General features: G+C 30.8%; 1 protein-coding gene across 4 annotated transcripts; it reads left to right on the forward strand.

The window, feature by feature from the left end:
• The first annotated feature begins 4,094 nt into the window (after nt 1-4,094).
• On the forward strand, nt 4,095-22,112 carry LOC132918455 (hexokinase type 2). 4 transcript variants are annotated; one of them, XM_060979677.1, is made up of 10 exons: nt 4,095-4,302; nt 4,361-4,497; nt 15,084-15,246; nt 15,306-15,448; nt 15,516-15,734; nt 15,877-15,985; nt 18,368-18,557; nt 18,660-18,815; nt 20,162-20,435; nt 20,922-22,112. In XM_060979677.1, the coding sequence occupies exons 2-10, from the start codon at nt 4,396-4,398 to the stop codon at nt 21,030-21,032; spliced, it is 1,467 nt and encodes a 488-aa protein (XP_060835660.1). In that variant the 5' UTR covers nt 4,095-4,302; nt 4,361-4,395; the 3' UTR covers nt 21,033-22,112. The 4 variants fall into 4 exon arrangements, with proteins under 4 accessions (XP_060835660.1, XP_060835659.1, XP_060835663.1 ...); XM_060979676.1 differs by having other exon boundaries at nt 4,095-4,497; XM_060979680.1 differs by lacking the exon at nt 15,877-15,985 and adding an exon at nt 17,006-17,105 and having other exon boundaries at nt 4,101-4,497.
• The last annotated feature ends 3,110 nt before the right edge of the window (nt 22,113-25,222 follow it).

Below are 25,222 nucleotides of genomic sequence, written 5' to 3' on the forward strand. Positions count from 1 at the left end.
TTAGACAACCTATATATGCACATAGAACTATAGAAAAATATGACTAAATTAAAAAAAAACTCTGATTACCAAAATGTAATTTAGTATATATTATTATATAATATTATTTTTTTAAATTATATTCACTGAATGAAATTAATTTTTATTCTAAAAATTAAAAATGTATATAATCACGTTTATATTTCATAAAATTGAAATGCCTTACTTTTGATTGTTCACTAGATTTATTACCAATTTTGTATAGAAAGTTATCTTTATTCATTTATAGACCCAGTGGTCAAATATTATACTCATTTTATGTATATTTGACAACATTTTGGTATGATATTCATAACTGTAAATAGCCTTGCGTGCAATGGCTTAATGAAAGAACACACTCGAGTAAGTGAGGTACAATGTATTGTTTATTCAAATTAATGTAGGCTTATACCGTAATTACTAATTGTATTATATTATTATGTATTTATGTCTATTAATAAAATAATCATGAATCAATACAACTGCATTAACAAACATACAATGTCCAATCAAATATCTACAGAAGTGCAGACGGTGATTTTTCTTTCATATAAACTCATAACTGTCTATTTTTAAAAACAAAGTAGCCAAGTTAATGAATAACACTTGGATATTCGATTGGAGTAATGGTTTTTTGAATACTTTAAAGACTAAAATAATGTTTATTTCTTATTATAATCATTATTATTATCGACAATTAAAAATGTCGGTCTTCCCAAATCTGAAATCAACTAGGAAAATATAGTATGATTACGAATGTGCAAATGTCATTATCATGGTTTGTTAATTCAAGATTGGAAGTCAAATTCTAAAACAAAAAATAAGTAGTTACCTAATTTTCTCAGCATTATTTGTCTGTATCTGAATATCAAGGTATTCTTGTATCGTGTTCGTGATTATGAATTAATAAGTTGTTCCATCTATATAAAGCTTTAAATATAATAAATATGAATATGATAAATATTCAACACTATTATAGTGTTCAAAATAATCTTTTTTTTTTTAAATCGATTCAATTTCAACAAGTTTTTTATTATTTAAAGTTTAATTAGCAAAATTATAATGTAAATCGTAAACTTAAAGTAAAACTTGTAACTATTGATCTTTTACAAAATTAAATATGTGCCTGCGATTTATTTTGAATCCATAAAGCAGAAATAAAAATATTCATAATTAGTTTGATATTGTACAACGAATAACAACATATTTGTAAATACAATGAATTATTCTGTAGATACTAAATAATATGATAGTATCTGTTACAAATGTTTTAATATAATATAATATTAAATACAATAGAGTTATAAAATTGTTGTGAACATTTTTTTTTCTTTTTAAATATAAAAAATTTCCTAACAAAATAATATTTTTAAAAAGACCTGTTAAAATATTGTTCTATTTACTAAATTTTTTTTTGTGTTTAGAATAATTGCATTCTATTTTCATCGACACAAGCATCAGCTTTCTGAAAGTCAACTACAAATCCTGGCCTAAGGCCCTGAAATTATAGCAGTAGAAGTATGTTCATTATTCCATATTATTTTTCTGTTAAGTGACAATAATTATTAACATTAAAATCTATTATCTATTTTAATAATTAAAATAATATCTGATTAATTTTTGGCCGTTACTGAATTAAAACTAGAAATAATGAAGGAAAGAATTAATAGTTTTTTTGCTAACTTTTAACTTATCAACTTTTCTTTTCATATTGCTGTAGTGTAACGTTTACTTAAAAATGTATTTTTAAACATAACAAATATTTCATTGAAAAAATTAATTGCCTAGTATAAGTCTTTTTTAACAGTTCATATGTAGAAATTGTGTTTGTATGATTTATAATCTTTTAGTTTTATTGAAATGTATTTATGACATATAAAAAATGGGAAAGTAGGTACCCCTCTGCTGTGCAATAGGGGTAGAAAGGAGCCACTGTAATGAACGTATTAAATTTGAATTCAAATATATATCATTATATACGAAAAACAATTATGAGACGGTCTGACAGCCTAGGATATTTTTTATGTAGTAAAATATTGTTATTGGCAAATAGATAAAAAAAAATCGAGTATTTCAACTGTCATAGCTCAAAAATAGTCAAAATATTTCGAAAATTATTCTATGTAAATAAAATGATAGTGTCTAAACATTTTCAAATAGTTTTTAAGTACATACACAAAAAAAAACAAAATTGATTTTATCAAAAACTAAATTTGCATTAAAATTCCTGTTATTCCTTAATTATTTTTGTTTTTCCCAATTATCAAGAAAAATACTGAGATTTTTTTTTTTACTACTCCCCCCCCCCCCTAAAGTATCAACTAGTATCTAAGTTACTTGCAGAAACTACCCCCGTGGTTGAAAATAAAATTTATACTATCTAAAAAAGCGATGATATTTTATAATTTTTTTTTTAAACACACATTATTATAAAATCAACACTCATGGCTCTGCTTAAAATCTAAAATAGAATGATACATGTAGCTTGGAATAAAGATATAATAGTTTTAAAGACTTCCAGACTTCCTGAATTAAAAATTTTTCATAAAATCTAGAAAATGTGTATATTTATATAATAAATCCATTTTCCAGAAAAATGAAAAAGAATAACATGGAAATGATAATGATTATCACGCAATTGACATGAGACATATACAAACATTAAAAGTAATATCAATAAATCTAAAGCTAATAAACAAGCATGAAGTTACACGTGCGTTAATGCATTTATAAAATTAAATATGTTAGAATAATAGTAAACTTAAATAAGCGTGAATTTATAATATTAATCTTATCTTATTCTTTTTTTTATATATATAATATACTACGGTAGCCGCCTCAGATCCAGGTGCCCGTTAGTACCTACGTATCAATATAAAAATTTCTAACAATCGAAAAATCTAATTCACGTTGAACGAAAAATGGTTTGGAAAAAAGCAGTCAATAAACATCGAAAGAGAAAAACAAACGACCAAAACATAATATTGACAAGACGAAAAAAAGTATATATACACACAAAATAATGCAATATAAGGGTTCAGAAAGCACAACAAAACCCAATAAAAAAAGAAATAAAAATCAGTACGAAAAGTCGATAGTGGCGGACTTTATGTCTCATAAAAATGTAAGTGATCGGAATGTATATCACACTATATATACACTGCAGAACCAAGAGTAAAATTATATTAGATACTATACAAGCTGCAGGGTAGACAAGAAAACTGTATATTGATTTTCCTAAATGTAATAGTGTGGTTTACATTTTTTTAAATAAAACGTTTTTAGAAAAATTACTTTCCTCAAACATGTACATATTATAATATAACTAATAATAACATTTCAGTAAGTTAGAAACTCTATGTAAAGACACAAACTGGGACACTTTTTCTGAGACCTTTTACAAACTACTCGATTATTTTCCAAAACATTTTCAATAAGACCGTTCATAACTTTTGAATTCCTATGTATAATGTATTGTATAGAACTATAGACCATAGGGTTTAAAATTTGCTGCAAAAAGTTGAAATATCTTATGAAATATTGCAGAACTTATATATCTATAATAGAAAAATCAAATTCGCCTAAATTTAAAATTCTCACTGCTACGACCCAACGGCCCGGCAAGAAACGCAGACAACTGTTGAGCCGAAAGTATAAAGGTCGAAAGCCTCGACTGAGACCTGAGGCGGCGGCGGCGACCGCGTAATCAGCTCGAACCGAGATAACCGCGGACGCGCGCGCACCTCCCGTATTCATTGAATCGTATCCCGACCACCATTGGTCGATTTTTATTTCCCGTTCCACGTCCACGAGGAAATAAAAAACAATACTACAACAATCAACACACTGGCGTACTTTATAATATTTACTACGGTAAATTGTTTATATTGTTTAATCAGCGCGTGCTGTGTGTATACACAACTAAATACGTAGCATAATCGTTCGCCCCCCCCCCTCTCGATATTACCACTCCACTCCGTCACCCACCGCCCAACCGTTTAGTATATAAAATAATATAATCCCCGCCAGCCACCGCACATAGACATAATGTTATTATCACGCATAAATTATTACAGTGACGACGATACGCCCGGGACATAGTAGAAGGAGAGACCCGTTTCGCGTTATATAAGACCGCGTACCGGCCGGATCGTTCTCCGTGTCGGGTTGTGCTTGTGATATTGTAAAACGTAAATATCATCAGTTCCGCTGCCACCTGCACCGAAGACAGAAGTGAAACAAAAAACATTTAATATAATTATCCACAAACAAAAATATTCAGAGTTTAATCGCTCTACTGCCGGCCAACCCCGAAAACTTTGCAAGTTTTCGATCGTATACCATTTTTTGTAGCACTATACATACAACTGCCAAAACATGAGGACCAAGCCGGAAATGATGGGGCAACTGCGTCCAGCGTTCAGCGAACTCAATATTTCAGAAGGTTTCGAATTCGACACCGAAATGGTCACCAACGAGGTAAATAATTTTCGTTGAAGTTTTTTTTAATCCCCCCTCCGAATTGCGTTTCCAAGAAAGGACATCTTATTTCTGCAGCACTCAAGTTTGCGATGACAGTGATTTTTCTCGTATTACGATATAGATATATATATATCTTAAAATGATATTATAAATAATTTCCCGCGTCGTATACCTATATAGTGTATAATATATATATTATTATCTCAATAATTCTTAACATTCATAATTAATGGTATTGTAAATCGAAATATACTAATATGCATATCTACACCTAATTATATCCTGATCGTGGAATAAACGCGCACATATTATTACAGATAAACAGTATTAATAATTAATATTACATAAACACTGCGTGAAAGTTTGAGAAGAAACCATATAAAAATTGAAAAAAAATCAAATATTTTAGATGGTATAGATATAAGTTTATACAGTCCACTTTAATTTAATGACACAGCCCAATAGCTAACAACAATTAATAGCGATAATATACTAATATATCACAGCAGTATATTAGGTGCACTCAGTAGTCGTGTTTTAGACTTCAATCGACTTTTACCCGACGGACACGGTAAATATATCGTTAATAGTATAATATTATTTAATATTCACTCTGTCGATCACGAAAGTTTTTCAGTTAAACACACACTCCGGGCATATTTGTTTGTTATAAAATGTTAAGCGAACAACGTCGTAGCATTGCCTATGCGGTAACTCGACTTTGATTTGCATAGGCAATCGTGGCGTGGTGTTCGACCGTGCGCGGGCAACGTGCAGCCTGCACGACACGCGATGACTTTATACTAAAAGTTAATTACATTATAATATGTACATAGGTAGTCTGTATAAATTCAACTGTCACGCGTTTTTAAACTGTCTCGTACGCGTCATTATCATATTAGTACGATAATTAGATGTAGTTTTTTACCGCCTGCATAAATTACCATTCGCGGCGTTCTCTCGGAATAGCTATATAGGTATACGCGCTGCAGGTTTTAATAAATTCAATAATTACAAATCTATACGTATTAGTGTATATATATTATATATACCTATATAAAATGTTACGGGTAATGTAAACGAATATAATATTACTAACGTTAATCAATTTTTTTTTTATAAAATATTTATGAACATAGGTAATATAATATTATGTTTAAATGTTAAATAAATAATTAAAATTGCAATGGGTATATTATACATGAATCAATTAATATAATTTTATTAAACGTTTTTTATGATTTTACCAAATTTTTAATACAAATATGAAATATTTTAAAATAATTAAATATAAAATATGACTTTTTTTGTATAACAACTGATATATTTAACTGATTATTAATAATTTATACGACTGGAAATAAGAATGAATAATTAGTATAATACTATTTAGTGTATACTATTGCAATAATATTATGGATAACTATTTATTTGTACACAATAAATTATGTACTAAAATAGTAGAACACATATGACGCATAAAATTTCGAAGTCCACCAGCTTTTCTATACACTTAGTGCGTCGATCGTATTCTTACATATTGGCACTTACCAAATCGAAATAACGAGCTGCTCCTCTCGATAAAATTCAAATTTCCGGTACGTCATCGATTTGTAAAAATACGTCGACCTTAGTGAGCGCTATATACTTTTGATTTGCATATCAGTCGAGCTTTTCGCGATATCCATACCATTTACTACACCTATATACCTCTTATACGTTTATATACAACATGTATCAATCAACGATTAATTAGAAACCAAAAACGAAACAGAAACTACAGTATTTTCCTATTTTTTCAATATTTTTTTTGTGGGGGAGGGGAGAGCTGGAATATGATTGCCCCGAAAAAAATAAAATTGTACGCACCCCCTAGTGAAACATATAAAAACATATTATATAGATAAAAAGACAGACTTTGCAATATTCTAAGACAGTGTCGTTCTAATAAGTTGCAGTACAATAATAATATATGTGTACAAATAAATAGGTAGTAGGTAATGTTATTAAGATTATAAAATAATAACATAATCGTATTTCTAACCTTAAGTAAATACGAGTAGTAGTTGTAAAAGTAATCTTAGTAATAATACTTAATCTATTAAATTATCATAATCAAAATTGAATAGACATACTTAATATCGAATCGTTTTAAACAATAAATTCGTATTAAACACTTGATACAAACAATTTCGATTTTGCTGAGTCGAGATAATTACTATTACGTAGATTAGTTATCCTATATTTTGTCTACCGCGCGATTTAAGGCGGCTTGCCATTTAAATTGCGATTCGATATGCTTTAATATCCCGTGTACCTAGACAAGTACCTAGATAGTATACTCATATAATTAAATGACGGGGCGGACTTAGCGCCGGAGCTTAATACGCGTTTTAATCCCACTCGGCGTTAATCCCCGGTGGCGGCATGATCTCCATCAGCTCGGCTGGCCCGGTCAAGGTACTTCCGTGTGAATTCGTGGTATAGTTTTTATTATTATTTCTTCAAGGTTGCATAATTGGCGAATTGTTATTATTATTATTATTATTATTATTATTATTTATTACCATTACTGTATTAATATTATTAGTTTTTTTTTATTTTTTTTTATCTCCGCCTGAACTTAAATATGGCGAGTGAGAGGTCAAAAAAATTGTCTTATCTATGCTATATCAATTAGAGACTGCAGCGCGGATCCATCGTCGCCGCTAGCCGCGCGCAAATCGGTTTCTCGGCGAGCCACGTGACTTTGCAACGACCTTTAGTGCGTCACGCGGCCAGGCCAGTTTTCATCGTTGTCGCGGTATACACATTGGCTATAATGCTATATTTTTTGCATATTCGCACTCGCGTCCAAATAACGTCCAAACATTTTATTGTATATTTATATGTTATTTACATTAAGAATATCGATTGCCGAAACCGACACCCAAATAGTGACTCCAACGGAGTTCCATCTGACCTCTGTGCCCCTGCCAATTTTGAGAAACTACAATATATTAGACTTGTGTGTGTGTGCGTGTGTGTTCATATTTTGTATTAATTTATCTTTGAACGAGAATCTAATTCACAAGCAATTTTTTGTATGGGTAATATCGTTTTTCAATAGGTATAATATTATGTGTCTCCGAAATGCTTGAATAACATCGATCTTGCACACAATTAACGTTGAAATAATTATTCTATCATTATAGGAACATTATATCATACATATTTTATAATATGATAAAGCCTCTAAATATCACACTCTCGATCGCTGAGATTTTGTCCATTATTCAGAAGATTCAGTTTATAGAAAGTTTGTAGTTTGACCCTCCCCCCCCCCCAAAAAAAAAAAATATCTTTTATTAGGCGGTGTTAGTTAGGTCAGGTCTCACTATAACTAAATACTGTGCTTTGTAAGTTAACGAATACCTATTATTATAATAAATATTTTAGGGCTCAAGCATAATATGTCTTATAAAAAATCTAATAATATAATATTGCCTATGACGTTTGTTTCATAATTTAAATTTAAATAAATAGAGTTGTGTAACATATTGCACAAAGCATACATGTAATATATGGGATACAGGGCGCTGTACTGCTTATATAAAGTGAAATTTTTTTAAGGGGTGAATGTAATCTTCAATATTTCTAACTTGATAGTTTTTAGTATAATATTAGATACTTGTATGTAAGTATTGACAAAACTAATTATTTTTTTTTAACGCATAACCAGTCTTTTAAAATGTGAAAGTTGATGATCTTTCTTATATTATACAAATATGAAATATTATATACTTGTATAGCTATATTTCAATAAATACTTTTTTACGTAGGAGCAGTTTATAATTAATTAATCTAATATACAAGACATAGAAACTATTATGATGCAATTTTGTTTAAAATGCGTGCAATTATTATTAAATAAATTTATAATTGTGGCATTATGCGTATAATATAAAACATCTGCACCATAAACGACAATTTATTATACAGAAAAATAATTCGTGATATTCGATTTTATGCAAAATATTTTCAATAGATAGCGATTCGAAATTGGTTACATTTTTCATTCACACGAACTATCCTGTATAATACACACGCGTTTTCGATTTTAGAGTGTAGTCTACGATCATTAATGTATAAAAAAAAATAATAATAAATAAAAAGTAACATAAACACACAATAGTAGTATAGTAGTAGTATAGTAGCTATAGTAGTAGTAGTAGTAGTATATAGAAAACCAATAATAATCTACTCTCCCGATTAATAACAGTGTTTACACAATTGGTAACCAATTGACACGGACTTTACGACAGCAATAAATAAATATATTATATACATAATAATTGACGTTTTCTGAGAATAAGGCAATAAGTGGTTCCTAAAGACGAATAGGTTTTTTTCTCATTTTTATAAATAGGGCTGACAAACGAGACCTTGAAATGCTCTTAAAAAAAATTTGAATTTTTTATTTCTTCCATCGTCTGCGGCGATCGCGATGGCGGAAAAAAAACTGCGCACTTGTCTTGTATTATATATGTACCTACCTGATGCGGCCATGTATATAGGTGAATATACGCAGAACATATACGTTTCCTTTTTTAACTATAAATACCTGCTGTAAATTCAGCGTGTGGCATACATTATAATATTACACGTAAGTCCTACGACGTAGATATTAACACGTTTTACACCTCTCGTGTATATAGGTGAGGGAGTGCAATATTCCAATTATATTTATATGTATCGCAACCGGTCGACGGTGTGAACCATCGCCAAGGACACACGCGTTGCCCTCGGGAGTCGATTTTTCTTCCGATTTTTTCTCTGCGATGTGACATGTGAATATCGTATTGTGTATATTGCCATAGTGCCTACGCATAGGTACTCTCTGCACAATCGGTGGAGTGGCAAAAAAAAAAAACACCAGCGCTGACCGTAATGCCACCGACACAATAATGGAAAGATACATCGGCCGCATTCCTGCGCGCGCGCGATGCCCCTGGTGTACGACTCTCGGAATATAATATCCACATGTATATAATAGGATACGTATATCCTTGTAGACGTTTGAGATTTACGAATTCCAAACGGAGACTACAGTGACTTGAGCAACGGAAATCTGGTTCTCGCGTTGTCGATTTTTCAGACAAACCGCCCTTTGTTAAAACGCTTGAATGGTGATGGTGGTGGTGGTGGTGCGTTAACACTATAGGCAACTAGAACTACGGGGCTTATTATTCCACGATGTACGGCCACACTGAGTATAATATAATGTGATGATAAATCTCCCTCGATCATGGTTGTCGTGGCACTGGGATAAATATGATATGATATGCCGCGGGGAATGCTTATATACTCGCCGAACGGACGAGGCGTTTCGCTGCAGCTGCATGCCACCTTACTCCTCGTCCGTTATTATTTCGTGTTTCTGTTCTTATGGTTATTATTATTATTATTATCATCTTCATTTTCGCTCAAAACGACCGAAAAATAACCGATACCACAATACACGTCCCACATTATCGTTTCGGATGTGCGCGCATTCCGACATTCGTTCAACTATTCATCAATGCTGCAGGGTAGGTACCGAACGACGTATATAGTTTGACAGCGGAAGAACGCCGCCGATGATGACGACGGCCAAAATAATAACATAGTGCGTCGTACATAATTCGTTTCGAGAGGAATGTGTGCGGGACGATGGTGCGTCTCGAACCGGAGAAAATCACGTTTGTTCTTCTCCTCATACAAATATTAATACAATAGGTATAATATGCACACGAAGACACCTCGAGCATGCGTGTAATCCTAATATTTTATAACGCTTTTAAACCGAACGAATTATCTAGTCAATATTTCGCTCGTGAACTGTACGAAAGTGTGGTATGTAGGTAAATGGCTATATATATTATATTATAATATTATAGACAAGTACATGGTTAGAAATGCGTTCCAAGGTTAACGCCGCCGTCATCGCCACTGCTCGTCGTGTACCAAAGATATTACAACCATAATAAAAAATATCTATATGAGTTCTTAACGATTAGTAGGTATTCAAAAGTATGTCCCAAACACACAAAAAACGAGATGCTTCCTTGGTGACGATGATGAACAGCGCACAAACTACAAATTTCCGTTGTCAGACTATTGAAGTCGATGATATTCATTAATTTGGTAAACGCTGCAGCGTTATAAACGATATCTTACTAAAATTTTCTGAATAGGAAACACATCAATACTATATATACTACTCGAATACTTTTCAATTGATAATACACTTGAATTACTAAATTGTTCACTGATTGTTCTCATTTGTTGCTTAATATTTATTTTAAAAACTTAACCGGTAGATATACTTATAAAAGTATACATGCCTAGTTATTTTAGTAACTATAATTCAAAACTTTAAATTGTTAACACAGTACCTACCTAAATAATAATTATTATGTCGAGTTGTAACACTCGATATGAATATTTTCACGTGAATTATTTAATTATATAACCGATACAATGACATTCTAAGTAGGTATTTCTGTCTTCTGACCTCTGAATTTTTTTAAATTTATTTTGTTAATATAGGCAAAATATAGGCACCTACAACAGTATGAAATTGAAAAAATTATTAATTATATAATATCATGTCCCAATGTAACCATTAAACGATTAAACTCAATCATAAATAATAAATTTTAAAACCATAACGATAACTCGAACTTGTCGATTTATTGAATAATTAAACGATAATACCTGACACATATATATTAACAACTGACGTTTAAACTGTAGTATATTATTAGGTCATATGCTATAAATTAATATTAACGATTATACGTGGGCATAAATGCATAATGTACTTTCTATTTTTAATTTTTTTTTTCAATTCAATAGTTTGACTTTGAGACATATAGATGTAACTATGTAAGCGTTTAAAAAAATTTTAAATTTAAATTTTTTCGTGAATTCATATATTGTTTTTCAATGTTTACAATGTACATCACGCATTAACAACATCATAACAAAATTAATTAAAAACGTTCGCTAGTTTTTCAAATTAAATTTAAATAAACCAACATTGAATCAATGATTAATAATTTTTAGTTTTATTATTTTACTCCTTTATTATGTACCAATAAAAAGAAATATTGCCTTAATTATTAAATTGACTTAAACTAGAATAAAATATAAAATAAAATATAATTCATATTTTTATCGCATTAATACAGCTATTTAAAATGGAAGTGTATTGACGTACCTACTCAGCAATTATTATACATCTCTTTCTTTTATGTACTTAAATATTTCATAACGATAAGCGTTTTAGCAATAAAAAGGAAATTATAAAGATATTAATTAGTGTATACTGTATTTATACTTAATAATAATAAAAAATACGGTATTAATACCTATAAAATATCAATACAATACGGCCAATACGGTATTTAACTTAAAATAAAACTTAAAAACAGCTTGAAATGTATAATGTATTTATGGATTAAATCATTTTAGAATTGGTTTTTTGTCATATTGTCAAATGTCGTACGATAATAGTTTTACTGTATGATTCTGAACATTGGATTTAAAATAGACACGTTAAAACACTTAAAACCATTCCACCAGGTGGTCGCATTCAGCCGCGGTCGACGTTGCCCAACGATTTCCGAGTTGGACGCGTAGTCGAAACTTGCATACTCGCACGCGTGTCGTGTATAGCTGACGTTTTGAAAAAACATTACGAATATAATATTTCATGTTATCTTCTATAGTTCTATGCAAAAATGAACAGCCGTCGTGTGCACATAAATAACTCGTATACCTAACAGTACCTGCACCTGCCTATTCAATCGATTAGCTATAATACGAATAAATTATAATATAGTAGAAATCGACTAATAAAAACGTATTCATAAAATTGCCTACTCGCATAATAAATGAGCAAGCCCGTCGAATAGTACAGTATCGTACCGTATCACCGCCCATTCTGTACCGGTGCATAGATAGCGCCTAATGTGTTGTGAAGTGGTGAGGACTCGGTACTCCCCAAAATTTACCCCGGGACTACGGAAAATTCCCTCTAAACCTCGGATGATAGTTTAAGCAATTCACCCGTGAAGGTTGCTATAAGTATACAAATATCGTTATTGTCTATCAATATGTATACATCTTATAAGTACCTTAACAATGATTATATTATGTACCTATTACCTATACTATAATAATCGGCCGAATACCATAACAACATTACCTATGTACTCATCTACACAGATAATGAGATAACCGTAGTCTAGACCGAACGAACCTACGAACCGGTCACGCGATCTAATTTTAGAAGCATCTCTCCCGTAGTCCCGTGAAACGAAAATCGATAACGTTCTCCCCGTGCCGTCGATGAAACCGCGGTGACGCGGCGTAACCTTCAAAATTCGAGCGAAACGTACGATCTACGTCGCGTGGTAATAGAATATTATCGTGTATTTACGAGAAATTGGCAAAAAATTATAAGTGGCGGTTGTAGTAATAATAGTCGATGGCGGTGGTGGCCGACGTTGGGAGAGGGAGAGGAAATTTGACCGATTTCTTATTGCGGGAGTGACGTAATAATAATAATAATCGGCGTGGCGGCGAGGGCAACTTTCGGTCGATAGCGGTCGCGAGCGCCGCCGGTGACCTGTTTGGCGCGCGGATGAATGGTCGCATGTGTGTGTATGTGTGTGTGTGTCGCGCATGCGCGACCGTTGGAATGGCCTGGCGGCGGTGGCGGAGGGGTGTGCACTCACACGCGCGTCTCCGTCGTCGTGTACTCGTGTGACGAGTGCGCCAGCGCGTTGAAAATGTGAAAACCACATTCGGTCTCTGTCGGCGGCCCGACAGTCGGCAGTCTAACCCTCTCGCCAGCAGTTTAACGTCCGTTTCGTCGTCGCGTTTACGTTTTTTTCGCGTGTCGTCGTGTTTTTTTTTTGCTCGTCTCATCTTCCTCCGACTCTATCCGATCGTGCCGAGTCCGCCGCACACGTGTGACTTATTTTCGCTACCGTTTTCATTAAATAATAATAATAATAATAAAAATTTATAATTATAACGTAGCGTTAAACACGAATTAGGTACTTTATATTTACTAAATTTTGTCAATTTATAAACGCCGCCGCCGCCGCCATGTGCATCGTAATCCATCCAATCCTGCGCGCCCTGTACGGCCTGTTCACCGGAGCCACTTCGTCTTCGTCCGCAGTCCGCGTGACCGTAAGTCCTCCTCTCGCCGTCAAGACGGCTTATTTAAAGGGTGGTTGGATTTTGTGGTGATTACGATGGTGAGGGGGAGGGGGGGAAATCATCGAAACATACACAACCGCTCCACCGCGCGTAACACATTGCCACCCGTGGTCGCTCCTGCGCCGTCGCGTAAAACATCCCGCCTCCCCCTCACCGCCGCTCGTCTTTCGGCGGCGCCCACATGAATTACTGCCGCGGGGGGTGAAACGTGTGACCCGGTGATCGCGGGGATGAAAAACGGCGAGGTTTTTTGTGTTTGCGCTATGAACGTAATTCATAATAATATAATATAATATACATGTTTGCGGGGGGGGGAGGGGTTGTAGTGGAATTCCGTCTCCGTAGCTTTCGTTTTCTATTGCCGTCAAAAACTACGGCGACCTTTACGCCGATCGTACTCTTTTGAACGGTCGATTTCATTTTTCCCAGGAGAGAAAAGCGATTAATAGGTACCTACTACCGCATGATTGCAATTCGTAATAGATAATATATTAATATTACAATTATGGGTATTATTATGCCGAATACTTCCTCCCCTCCCTTTGTCTCAACGATTTATTAGCTTATAATTATAACTAATTTAACTAATTTAAGCTGTAACAACATATAAAACCATAATAACAATAGTACCTGTAACTTAATGTAAAAAAAAAATCGAATTTTACGAGTTTTGCGCTAGTGTAATATAATAATAATAATAACAAGATTTTGTAGGTGACTTTTACGACGATTTTTACTGCGAAATACTTCTATTGACGATTGTGTACAAATTACAAATGTTTTCATTCGTGTCTATACGGAATATTTTTACTCCGGATTATCGTAAAAATGTCATATGTCTATATATCAAGCGTACCTATACAAATTATCGTACGACTATAAATTATGCGATGTGTATTCAGTGTACACGATAAGCTTACATAAATAATATTTCGCCGTCTAAATTACAAATGAAATGTCAATGTTAAAAAGTTATTTTTATTGCACTTATCAGATTTTCTTTCTTGACACTAATAATTAGTCATTTTTTATTTTTATTAATAACTTATTAATTATTACATGTGCGGATTTAACTCATGATGTACAATTTCTGTATGAATACCTACCTAATATGTATTACCTATACTAGATAGGATAATACACATGAACATAAATATATTATATTATGAGGAAATTTTATCAAGTTTACCTTGTGTATGTACATTTAAAATGTTATGCTAATAGTTATGAATAATTATTTTCAATAAATTCTTTATTAATTAACATGTTATTTCGTGTTTTTACTATAGTAATATGGACTGACAATATTATGTTTTTATTTTTAGATCAAAGAAGATTGTAAATCACTTCTTTTGTCCAATGAACAACTGACCACCTTGATGAATGATATGGATGGAGCCATCAGGAATGGTTTGGCCAAAGATACCAACCCATCTTCCATTGTTAAGTGTTATGTCACTTATGTACAAGATTTGCCTAATGGCACAGGTAAAAAGGCTAAAAATAAAGATAAAGAAGATATTTTATTAGTATTTTTTTTCTTCTAGAAAGAGGCAAATTCTTGGCTCTGGACTTGGGTGGCACCAATTTCCGTGTGCTATTGATTGAATTGGGAGAGAATAACTACTTCCATATGGATTCTGAAATCTTCAAAGTGCCTACTCATATCCAAACTGGCAAAGGCACAGAAGTAATTAAATATAAGCTTGTTATTAACTGATAATTTCTATATTTCTATATACCATTATGTTATCTAGTTATTCGATCATATTGCTAAATGTCTGGCAGAATTTATTAAAAAACACAACTTGGACAACAAAAAGGCATTACCGTTGGGCTTTACTTTTAGTTTTCCACTTAGACAAGTTGGTCTTACCAAAGGATATTTAAATAGTTGGACCAAAGGATTTAACTGTTCAGGAGTGGTTGATGAAGATGTTGTCAGACTTCTCAAGGATGCTATAAAGAGAAGAAAGGTAAATAATGATCAAATTACTAAAATCAGTTAATTTTTTTTTTTCTATAACCTAATACATTCATCTCACTTCAATGATTTGTATTTTCATAATACATGTTAATAAGTATCAACAGATTTAAGATCTTAGAATGTTAATGTAGGGCCTGAATCTACGTTTAACGGCTGTATTGAATGATGCAACCGGAACCTTAATGAGTTGTGCCCACAAAACACGTTTTTCGAATAACTGTTTTGTAGGTTTAATTGTTGGTAAGTTTGGCTAAGCCAACATTTCCAAAATATATAATGCCAGCTGTTTGCATTGGGTTACGTTATACGACATTTAAAGTCTGATGAATGCTTTCTGTTCATATACATAACTTGTATAAATTTTATATTGTACTGTTATGTCAAATTGTCTATACAAATATTCTATACCTACAAATTCAGAGCATGAACTATGTATTGTAATTGTACAAAAAACTGTCTGTGATTGTCCAATTAAAACGTGAATTAAATAAATCTACTGGTATTTTATAAATATAAACTATAAGCATATTTGCTATTTATCATATAATTATTTTGCTTAAATTGCTGATGATTGTCCCATATTATTTTTGTATATGTTCATGTATGATGATTGGTAAATAAGTTGCATTATTGTTAATCCTCCAAGAATGCTTTCTTATGTACCTACAGTTATAAATATGACAGATGTGTCTACCATAGATAGGCACAATATGCAAAATTTGATTAAACATGCGTAAATGTTGTATCAATAATATTGCTATTCCTTTTAAATAATAATTTTTTTTTTCCGTAAGTTATAATTTTCTGTACTGTTAATAAGGTAATGATAATGCTTTTTTACAAAATTTAAGGGATCACACTCCTTATCCCTATCTTGTCTAACCAGTTTCAAATTCATATGTATAAGTATTTAACTTGAATACAACGTAGGATTGAATCTGGACATGCATATGGCCACAGTATAAATGTTTTCTTAAAACATTCATTGGCTTTTCTGCCAATGCTCAACTTTTCTTGTAATATATATTAAAATCAATATTGTATAAATAAAGTCTTTATTTCCTCAGTTCTAAATTAAGGTTCAAAGTTAAAAAAAATAATATGCTAATACTTATTAAAACTGTTTTTTATATAATGTTATTCATTCAAAAACGAAATGTTAAGTAATATTATGATTACTTGTAGATATTAAAAAATATGTCCTTGTCTATAAAAGAATATTACATAATAGAAGGTTTGTTTCGCTGGTAATTTTATTAGGACGTCGAAATTGATGTGTGTGGAATATTGAACGATACAACCGGTACAATCATGTCATGCGCTTGGAAGAACCCGAACACCAAAATTGGACTTATTGTTGGTATGTTGAGTAAATAGACATTTAAGTGAGTTAATACTATTAACTCAATAAATGTGTGTGTGAACTGTAAAGTGTTAGTCACACAGTTGAGTTAACACACACAATATTTTACTTTATTTCTTACTTTAATAAACTTTTTCTTACTTTAATTACCTATTTGTTCATGATAATATTTTCATTTTCTTTTAACAACATAAGAAATATTATTTCTTCTCATTTACTTATTAATATATTACATTAGCATTATAACTATTTTTATTAACAATACACTTATAGTATATATTTCTATTTTTAAATTAATTTTAATAGTAGTAAATAGCTTTTTATAAATATATATTTATTTATTTATTTATAGACAAGATAGATACATTTAGATTTTCCTATTCCTTCCTTCTTGTAAAATTTGTATTTTACGTTGTATTTGTATATATGTATGTATAGTTATAGTATATGCATACATACATTTTATATTGATTTGATAGCCTTTGTACTGCAATCAAATAACCTCTTATTAAACCTCGACATCATTAAGTGATAACTCTATAATTTTCTGTAATCAGTCATCGTGAATCAAATATGAAATTATCTTATTGCAATGCGATTGTAGATTTTGTTTATTGCACTATACCTATTATTAATGTCAATCGTATACATTTTGGACGAGACAAAAATATCCGATAATAGATAACTGATTAGACATTTTAGATTTTTGGAATACAACATATGAATAGTGCGTTACAACTTATATTAATCTAATTTCTTAACAGACCCTTTTAAAATTGCGATGATAATGTATAATTTTATGAAGTTATATTCGCGTGCAAGTTTAAATTTTTATTTGTCCTTATCCATTTTTACGATTTCTGCAAACTATTGACAAAATATCACACTATGCCTATATAATACCGTCTATTCGATGTAAAAATTTGCATTAAAAACAGACCATTTTGTGTTTTGAACTTCTCCACATTTTTATTATTGTTTTAACAGCGCCGCAGCTATATGTGTTACTTAACAACAATTTATACATAGTATATGCATTATACATTAAACATATATGTGATTTGACAATATTATCGTAATATTAATAATACTACTATATAGCTTTTGCTTTTATTAACTTGCCTGCTAGTGTCAGATATGCGTTGTTTTTATACGACGAATATAATACTCGGCGGCACCGCATCTACTGTGCGTTTCGAAACGAATAAAGCCCAACAGTTCTAAGAGTACGGTTGTATTTTAACACGTTGTTTGTGCAGGAACGGGATGCAACGCGTGTTACGTGGAAAAAGTTGAAAACGCCGAACTTTTCGATGGCGACAAGACGAAACCGCACGTGATCGTAAACACCGAATGGGGCGCGTTCGGAGATGATGGAAAATTGGACGCCGTCCGCACGAAATATGATCGGGAGATCGACGAAGACTCATTGAACCCGGGACAACAAAGGTAATAAGCATGTGTCGATCGACAACAACGAATGTGACGGCGATGGCGTTTTTCTCTATTTCCGCAGTATTGCTGGTGTCTAAAATGTGCACTGTGTTTTAGATTCGAAAAAATGATCAGTGGCATGTACATGGGTGAGATCGTACGATTAGCTATCGTCGACTTAGCCAACCAAAACAAACTCTTTGAAGGAAGACTGTCCGAACAAATGAAGACTAAGGGAGCTTTCGGCACGTCATACGTATCAGACATTGAAAGGTACTATATTACATAATATTATAATAAATATATTTTAAGAACTCGAATGTGAATATCATAAAATATTATTATGTGGTAGTGTAAAGGCGAGGCCAATCTGATAAATATTTTAATTTTTAGTTGTGTATACGCTTCATGCTTTATACTCAATCAGAGCACATGTAATAATATATTGATTACAAATTTTGGGGGGGAGGAGAGAGGAGTACATTACGTTTTCCTTTAAATGTTAACACTATTAACACTATATTTCCAATCAATATAGAGAACAAATGTATAATTCATAAATTTAAATTGTATTATAAAGTAGTCAGCAGTGCAGTAGCATAGGAAACTCCACACCACCCATAACCTATCAATGACAATCGTTTGGCGTGAGACAAACTTACGGAACCAGTAGCTTTACAAAATTTATCAGAGCAGTAACTAGGATGAGGCGAGCGAGGCGCCTAATGGGGGGCATAAAAATATTAAATGATTAACTTAGATTTTCCATCGATCCGTAGATATAATGTTGAGAATTAAATCATTTGGGCTAAAAATTGTATTTCTTGTTTTGCTCGAAACCTAATTACTAAGTTTCAGATATTTCCGACTCTTATTAAGAAATATTAAAAATTGCAAATGTATCGCCCCCACCACCCAAGTGGCACATTACTAGAGTTCTGCCTCAGGATAAAAAATGGATAGGTATGACTCTGAAATATATATACAATAATAATACACAACGAACGATTATATAATATGACGTAAATATTATGATAGAATTTGTTTTTCGTTCCTTATAACTAGAAGATATTCTATATTAAAATTTATTCGGAAGGATTAGATTTTTTTTATTTATTTATTACAAATTAGTGAAAGTTGATATTAAAAAATTTTAAATGCTATGTCGTAGATAAAGTACTTCTTTGTGTATTTTGAACGTTTGGTAAAGCTATAGATAGGTATTGTAAAACTGTCTCCGTAAGTTTTTTCCGCGCTAAACCAGTTTTATATATTAAAATCTCGTCTCAACCATTGTTGACACTGATATAATACAACTTTTAAAATACATACTTTGAGTTAATATTTTAAGTTTCCTCTAATTTTCATTAAAATTGATTATATAAAACTTGATTATACGCATCCTCTAAATATTGCCAGTTAGACTAGTAGGTATAGTACTAGTATAAATTGTAGAAGGGAGTGGGCGGACTAAGATTTTCGTCCTTCAATTTGCTTATTTACATCGGCCATAAAGTATTCAGTGCGACACTGCTCATGTGTTCACTTATTGTGATTATATATTTATATACTATTTACATATTGTTGTTTAACTAATTATTGTGATTTTCGCATTTTAGCGACAAAGCCAACTACAAAGAAACATTGAAAGTCCTTAGCGAAATGGGCATCAACGACCCATCGTTGGTTGACTGCGCCAACGTACGATACATTTGCGAATGCGTGTCCAGGCGGTCGGCGCATCTGGTGTCTGCCGGTCTGGCCGCCCTTCTCAATAAAATGGACGAGAAGTCCGTTACGATTGGCGTCGACGGTTCGGTTTACCGTTTCCATCCTTACTTCCATAAACTCATGGTGGAAAAGACCAAACAACTGACCAAATCCGACATCAAAGTGAGTAAAAGATAGGATAGTGTAAACTCCCTAGTTATATATGTTAAGATAACGTGGTTTTTAATAGTTTTTTCGTTTAAATTTAGAGGTGGTAAATATGTGTGAGTTAGGTATAATTGTTACCTTTTCTTTTTTTTACCTTAAATAATTATTTGTTGTTAAATATAAGTCCTTATGGATTATACTTTACAATAATGATTGTTTTAAATTATTTAATTAACTTAAACATAATGAAACAACCAATCTTTAAGTTAATACTAGGAAATTACTACTAGTCTATTGTTTATTATTTACAAACATAAGTATTGTATTAGAATAAAATGTTCTATATTATTTTTTTTTTTATTTATATTTATTAAATTGTTTAACAATTTAATATCATATAATTGCTATTATAATATCGTTTTTATATACAACTATGATTATATGATTCTTTTGGATAAGATTTAAGAATTAAGAACAATTTTTTTTTTTTTAATTTTGCAGTTTGACCTGATGTTGTCCGAAGACGGAAGTGGTCGTGGAGCTGCCCTTGTTGCTGCTGTAGCTGTCAGGGATGAATTACCGTCCATGACCAATGGATTCTCGACAAAATAATTAGTGGTATCCAACTAGTGTGTTGAAGTTGTTACCAAAAATGCTCGAAGTACATTAAACATTATTTTTAGCATTATTTGATTTGATTTTTTTTTTTTAAGAAAAAAAACGTTGGTGCTAACGCTAAATAAGTGTCCCTTAGGCGTATTTTATTCACTTAACAGCGTGAGTCTTGTATGTCTTAGAGTGTTGTCATTGTTGTTGAGTGTTGAATCCTGATTGTTCATTGTTAAATATGTTTTTTTTTTTTTAGATATTACTATATTAGTTAATAATACATTTATATTTATATAAAATCAGCACTATAAATGTATCCATTATAATTTTTTATACCAATAATATATTATTAATATGTATGTATGAAAGAAAAAACAAAGAAAAAAAAGTTTTATCTATGTTTTAGTTTTATATAAAGAATCTACAATATACATGTTATATAATTGATTTATAAATCTCGGGTGTTATGTATCTATGACAATAATAGTGATAAAGCCCAATGTAAGCCTAATATTATTATTATTATTATTATTATTAATATTATATGTACGTGTATGTCTAGTTTCAAATCGTTCCATCAATTTGATTTTTACCATTATCATTGCTGTTGAACATGAAATTAGTTTTATTATAATTTGTATTTATTTTATTATTGCTGTTTATTTTAAATTATTTTTCTTAACTTATCATACTGATAATTTTAGTTACAGACAGTACCTAAATTCAATATTTTTTTTCGCTGGATGATATAATTTATTTTTTATTTTTTTTTATATAATAATATGTATCTATAAAAAATTAATATCTTATCTCCTTTAAAACCAATATATAATATGATAATTTATATCATTACTTATTTGTACTTAAGGTTGTATTTAGTGAAATGCTAATTTATAATATATTATTATATAATACACACATTGTTTAAAATGTAAAAGCTTCAGTTACTTAGTTTGGTACTTAATCAGTACACTAATTGTAAAAATATTAAATAATAACTATAAACAAATTCTTGAATATTTTATTGTTGAAACTTATTAAGTAAAATACTAATTTTGAAAATAAAAATCGGTAACCAAAATATTGAACATTGTTTTTAACATTATTTATTCCTTTAATATTTGAGGTTCTTTTTAACCATTTAAACCAAAACAACTGGGGTATGGCATGGCTTAGTGTTAGTCACTAAACAGTGCTGCAGTCAAAACATTCAAAACCATCCGGTATTTCTAACTCTCGGATGATTGTTCATGCGGGTTATTAGCCACAAAGCCAAGTGCAATATACAGAAACACATGTTCCAAAAACCTACCAAACCATAACAAACATAAAAATTCCACAGCTAATGGCCCAAGTTTTCGGAACAACAACTATTATATTCATGCAGTCAAACTAAAATATATTTTTACGTCTTAGTATAATTTTAAAGAACAGAAGTTAAAGGTTTTTTTCATTTCACTTTTACTGCGCCCAGCAATAATTAAAACAAAATAAAAACATGAACACCTATATGTTGATCATATGAAAAATAATCAAATATTTATCAATGTGAGAAATACATTATGTAGTACAATAAATGCTCGATAATTCGAAATTCAGAAAACCAAACTTAAAATTCAATTCATAGAGGTTTTCAATTAATAAAGTGTTCGTATTTAAGAAAGTTAAAAAATATTTATTATTTATTACCTATACCTACTTATTTTGATATTTATTACGTATTATATTTCATTAAAATATCTGTGATCTTTTGACGTGATAAATTATTGGTCACACGCAATCTGGTCCATAGCGTTATCTAACTTACTAATAAGTGATAACCTTGAAAATTAAATAACATTTTTCTTCGTCTATTTATGATTACTCAAAAAATTTTGCATCTTTCGACAATATTACAGTATCTAACCAATTATTCTTCTTCGTCATCACCATCATCTTTCATCGGGATCGTACCGTATTGATTGGACGTAGTATATTTGAGATTGTATAATTTGATCGTCAGTAAAAGTACTAGAAAAGTTGAGAAAAAAAGTTTGTCAGCTGTGACATTAACATTAAAGTGAACAAATTATTCAAATGATACAAAACATTCAGATCTATTCCACGTGTTCAGCAGATCTTTTAATCTTTAATAAAACTGCAAGTTCTAAAGCAATTCGCGATGTTTTTTTTTATTATTCTTATTATAATTACAAGGTTCAATCGCATTGATCAATGATCATTGACAGCATATAATTAGTATATTGGTTTTTACTACATAATAAGGATACAACTTATATATATATATATATATATATAACATCGAATTAAATAATAAGTAAATAGATAAAAATCAAAAATTAAAAATATACATAAGATACGTACATTTTTGTTTTTGTTCTGATTATATGATTTTATGTAAATTAGCGTCCTTGGTGGATTTTAAGCTATAAATGTTTATAATAGATTCTGTATGATGGTCTGTGTACTAACATTTCCTTATATACTTTACAGTTTGCATACCATTTTAATAGCAACAAGTAAAGACATTTTACACGACCAACAGCATCAGTTCAAAACTGTTCGTACCTATAACTTCCTTCTGCAGATACGACATATCGTTTTAACTTTTTTTTGTTATTTCCTGTTTTAGTAGTTGGAGAGTCGAAATGGTGTTGGAAGGTTAAAATTAATATGTATTATTATTAATAATATTTTCAAAAATTTAATTTTAGGATTATAGTTACATAATATATTACTGATAAACTATATAATAATATTTTATCACCGTCGTTATTAATTTCATTACGAGTAAGCCAATTGAACTATTTGAACTACTTTTATTTACATTTTTTTGAGCTTACATAATACAATAAAGAAGTTCGAAATATCGATGAACTAAGAGTTTAGTTCGATTTATGGCGTTTTTCAATTGTATGGAGTCAATACTTCGTGCCTTCGTGCTAAATTAAATACCTATATTCATATAGTTTGGGTATAACTATAAAAAAACTACTAAAAGTGATAGTAAATTAAACAAACTTCGTGAAGTCCGATTGTAATCGAGAAAAAATTGTTGAATTCATAAATTTCTGGACTAGGCTAAATTAGGAATCACTCTTTCTATTTAAAATCTGATGTGTCCAAAATAAATATAAATACATTGCAATTATTTCACGGAAATTATAAATTAACATCTTAATTTTAACTTTTAAGGTTTTCTTTAAAATTTTAAATTTTAAATCGACTTTCTTAATAGCATATAAATGTTTTGTCAAATAATTCATACATATACATTAAAAATGAAAATCGGACGTTGTGTAATAATTGACCACCGACTAAAACGTATGAAAAATACGTGCGCTACGATCACACTTTGATCGCAAATTTTAACCGTGCGAAATGCACACCAAGTACATATAATATCACGATGAGCGAATTTCATAGTGCCCTGGTAGTCAGTGTACCCACGGCGCGTGTCACGAAACGGTTATTATAGTGTATATACTTTTTTTGTTCCGCGCGCAAACTCGACGAGAAAAGTCAAAGGCAAACGAAAATGTTGCCAATCTCGTTACTATAGTGTCGTGTGTACTCGTGTAGATATATTATATAGATCAATATAGATCCCGTCATGAGCCTACTGCCTATAGACAGGAAGATAATTTTGTTCAATGATATATTTTCTAATTAATAAATTATATTTTATATAATATATTAGTATATTACCCTCAATGATGATTGACTACAGGCGTCTAAAATTCAATGTTGGCCGTTGAGTGAGATACTTTTATAAAATAATTAAATTTTTTACTCGTTACTCAAATAAAATTGTTACACGATTATTTTATATTTTAACCAAAAAAATTAACTATCTATACGTTATTATACATTTCAAAAAATAAGAGTTCACGGATAACTCTAATTTCTTATTAATTTTTATTCATCAATCGACATAAATATAGAAATAGTAGGTATATATATTATATTAGAACTTAAGAATATTTTTAAAATGGCGAAATAGTAAATATTCATAATAACTAATAACTAATAAGATATAAATATATAAAAACAGTAAATACAGAGAATAATAATTACGCGTATACTAAATCGTACAATTCATTTTTCACATTAAATTAACTGAATAAGTGTATTTGCATATAGACCATATAGTTTTCAAAAACAAAATCCAAGTACTGTTTACGATCTTAATG

This window comes from Rhopalosiphum padi, chromosome 1, assembly GCF_020882245.1.
Source record: "Rhopalosiphum padi isolate XX-2018 chromosome 1, ASM2088224v1, whole genome shotgun sequence".
NCBI classification, from domain to species: Eukaryota; Metazoa; Arthropoda; class Insecta; order Hemiptera; family Aphididae; genus Rhopalosiphum; species Rhopalosiphum padi.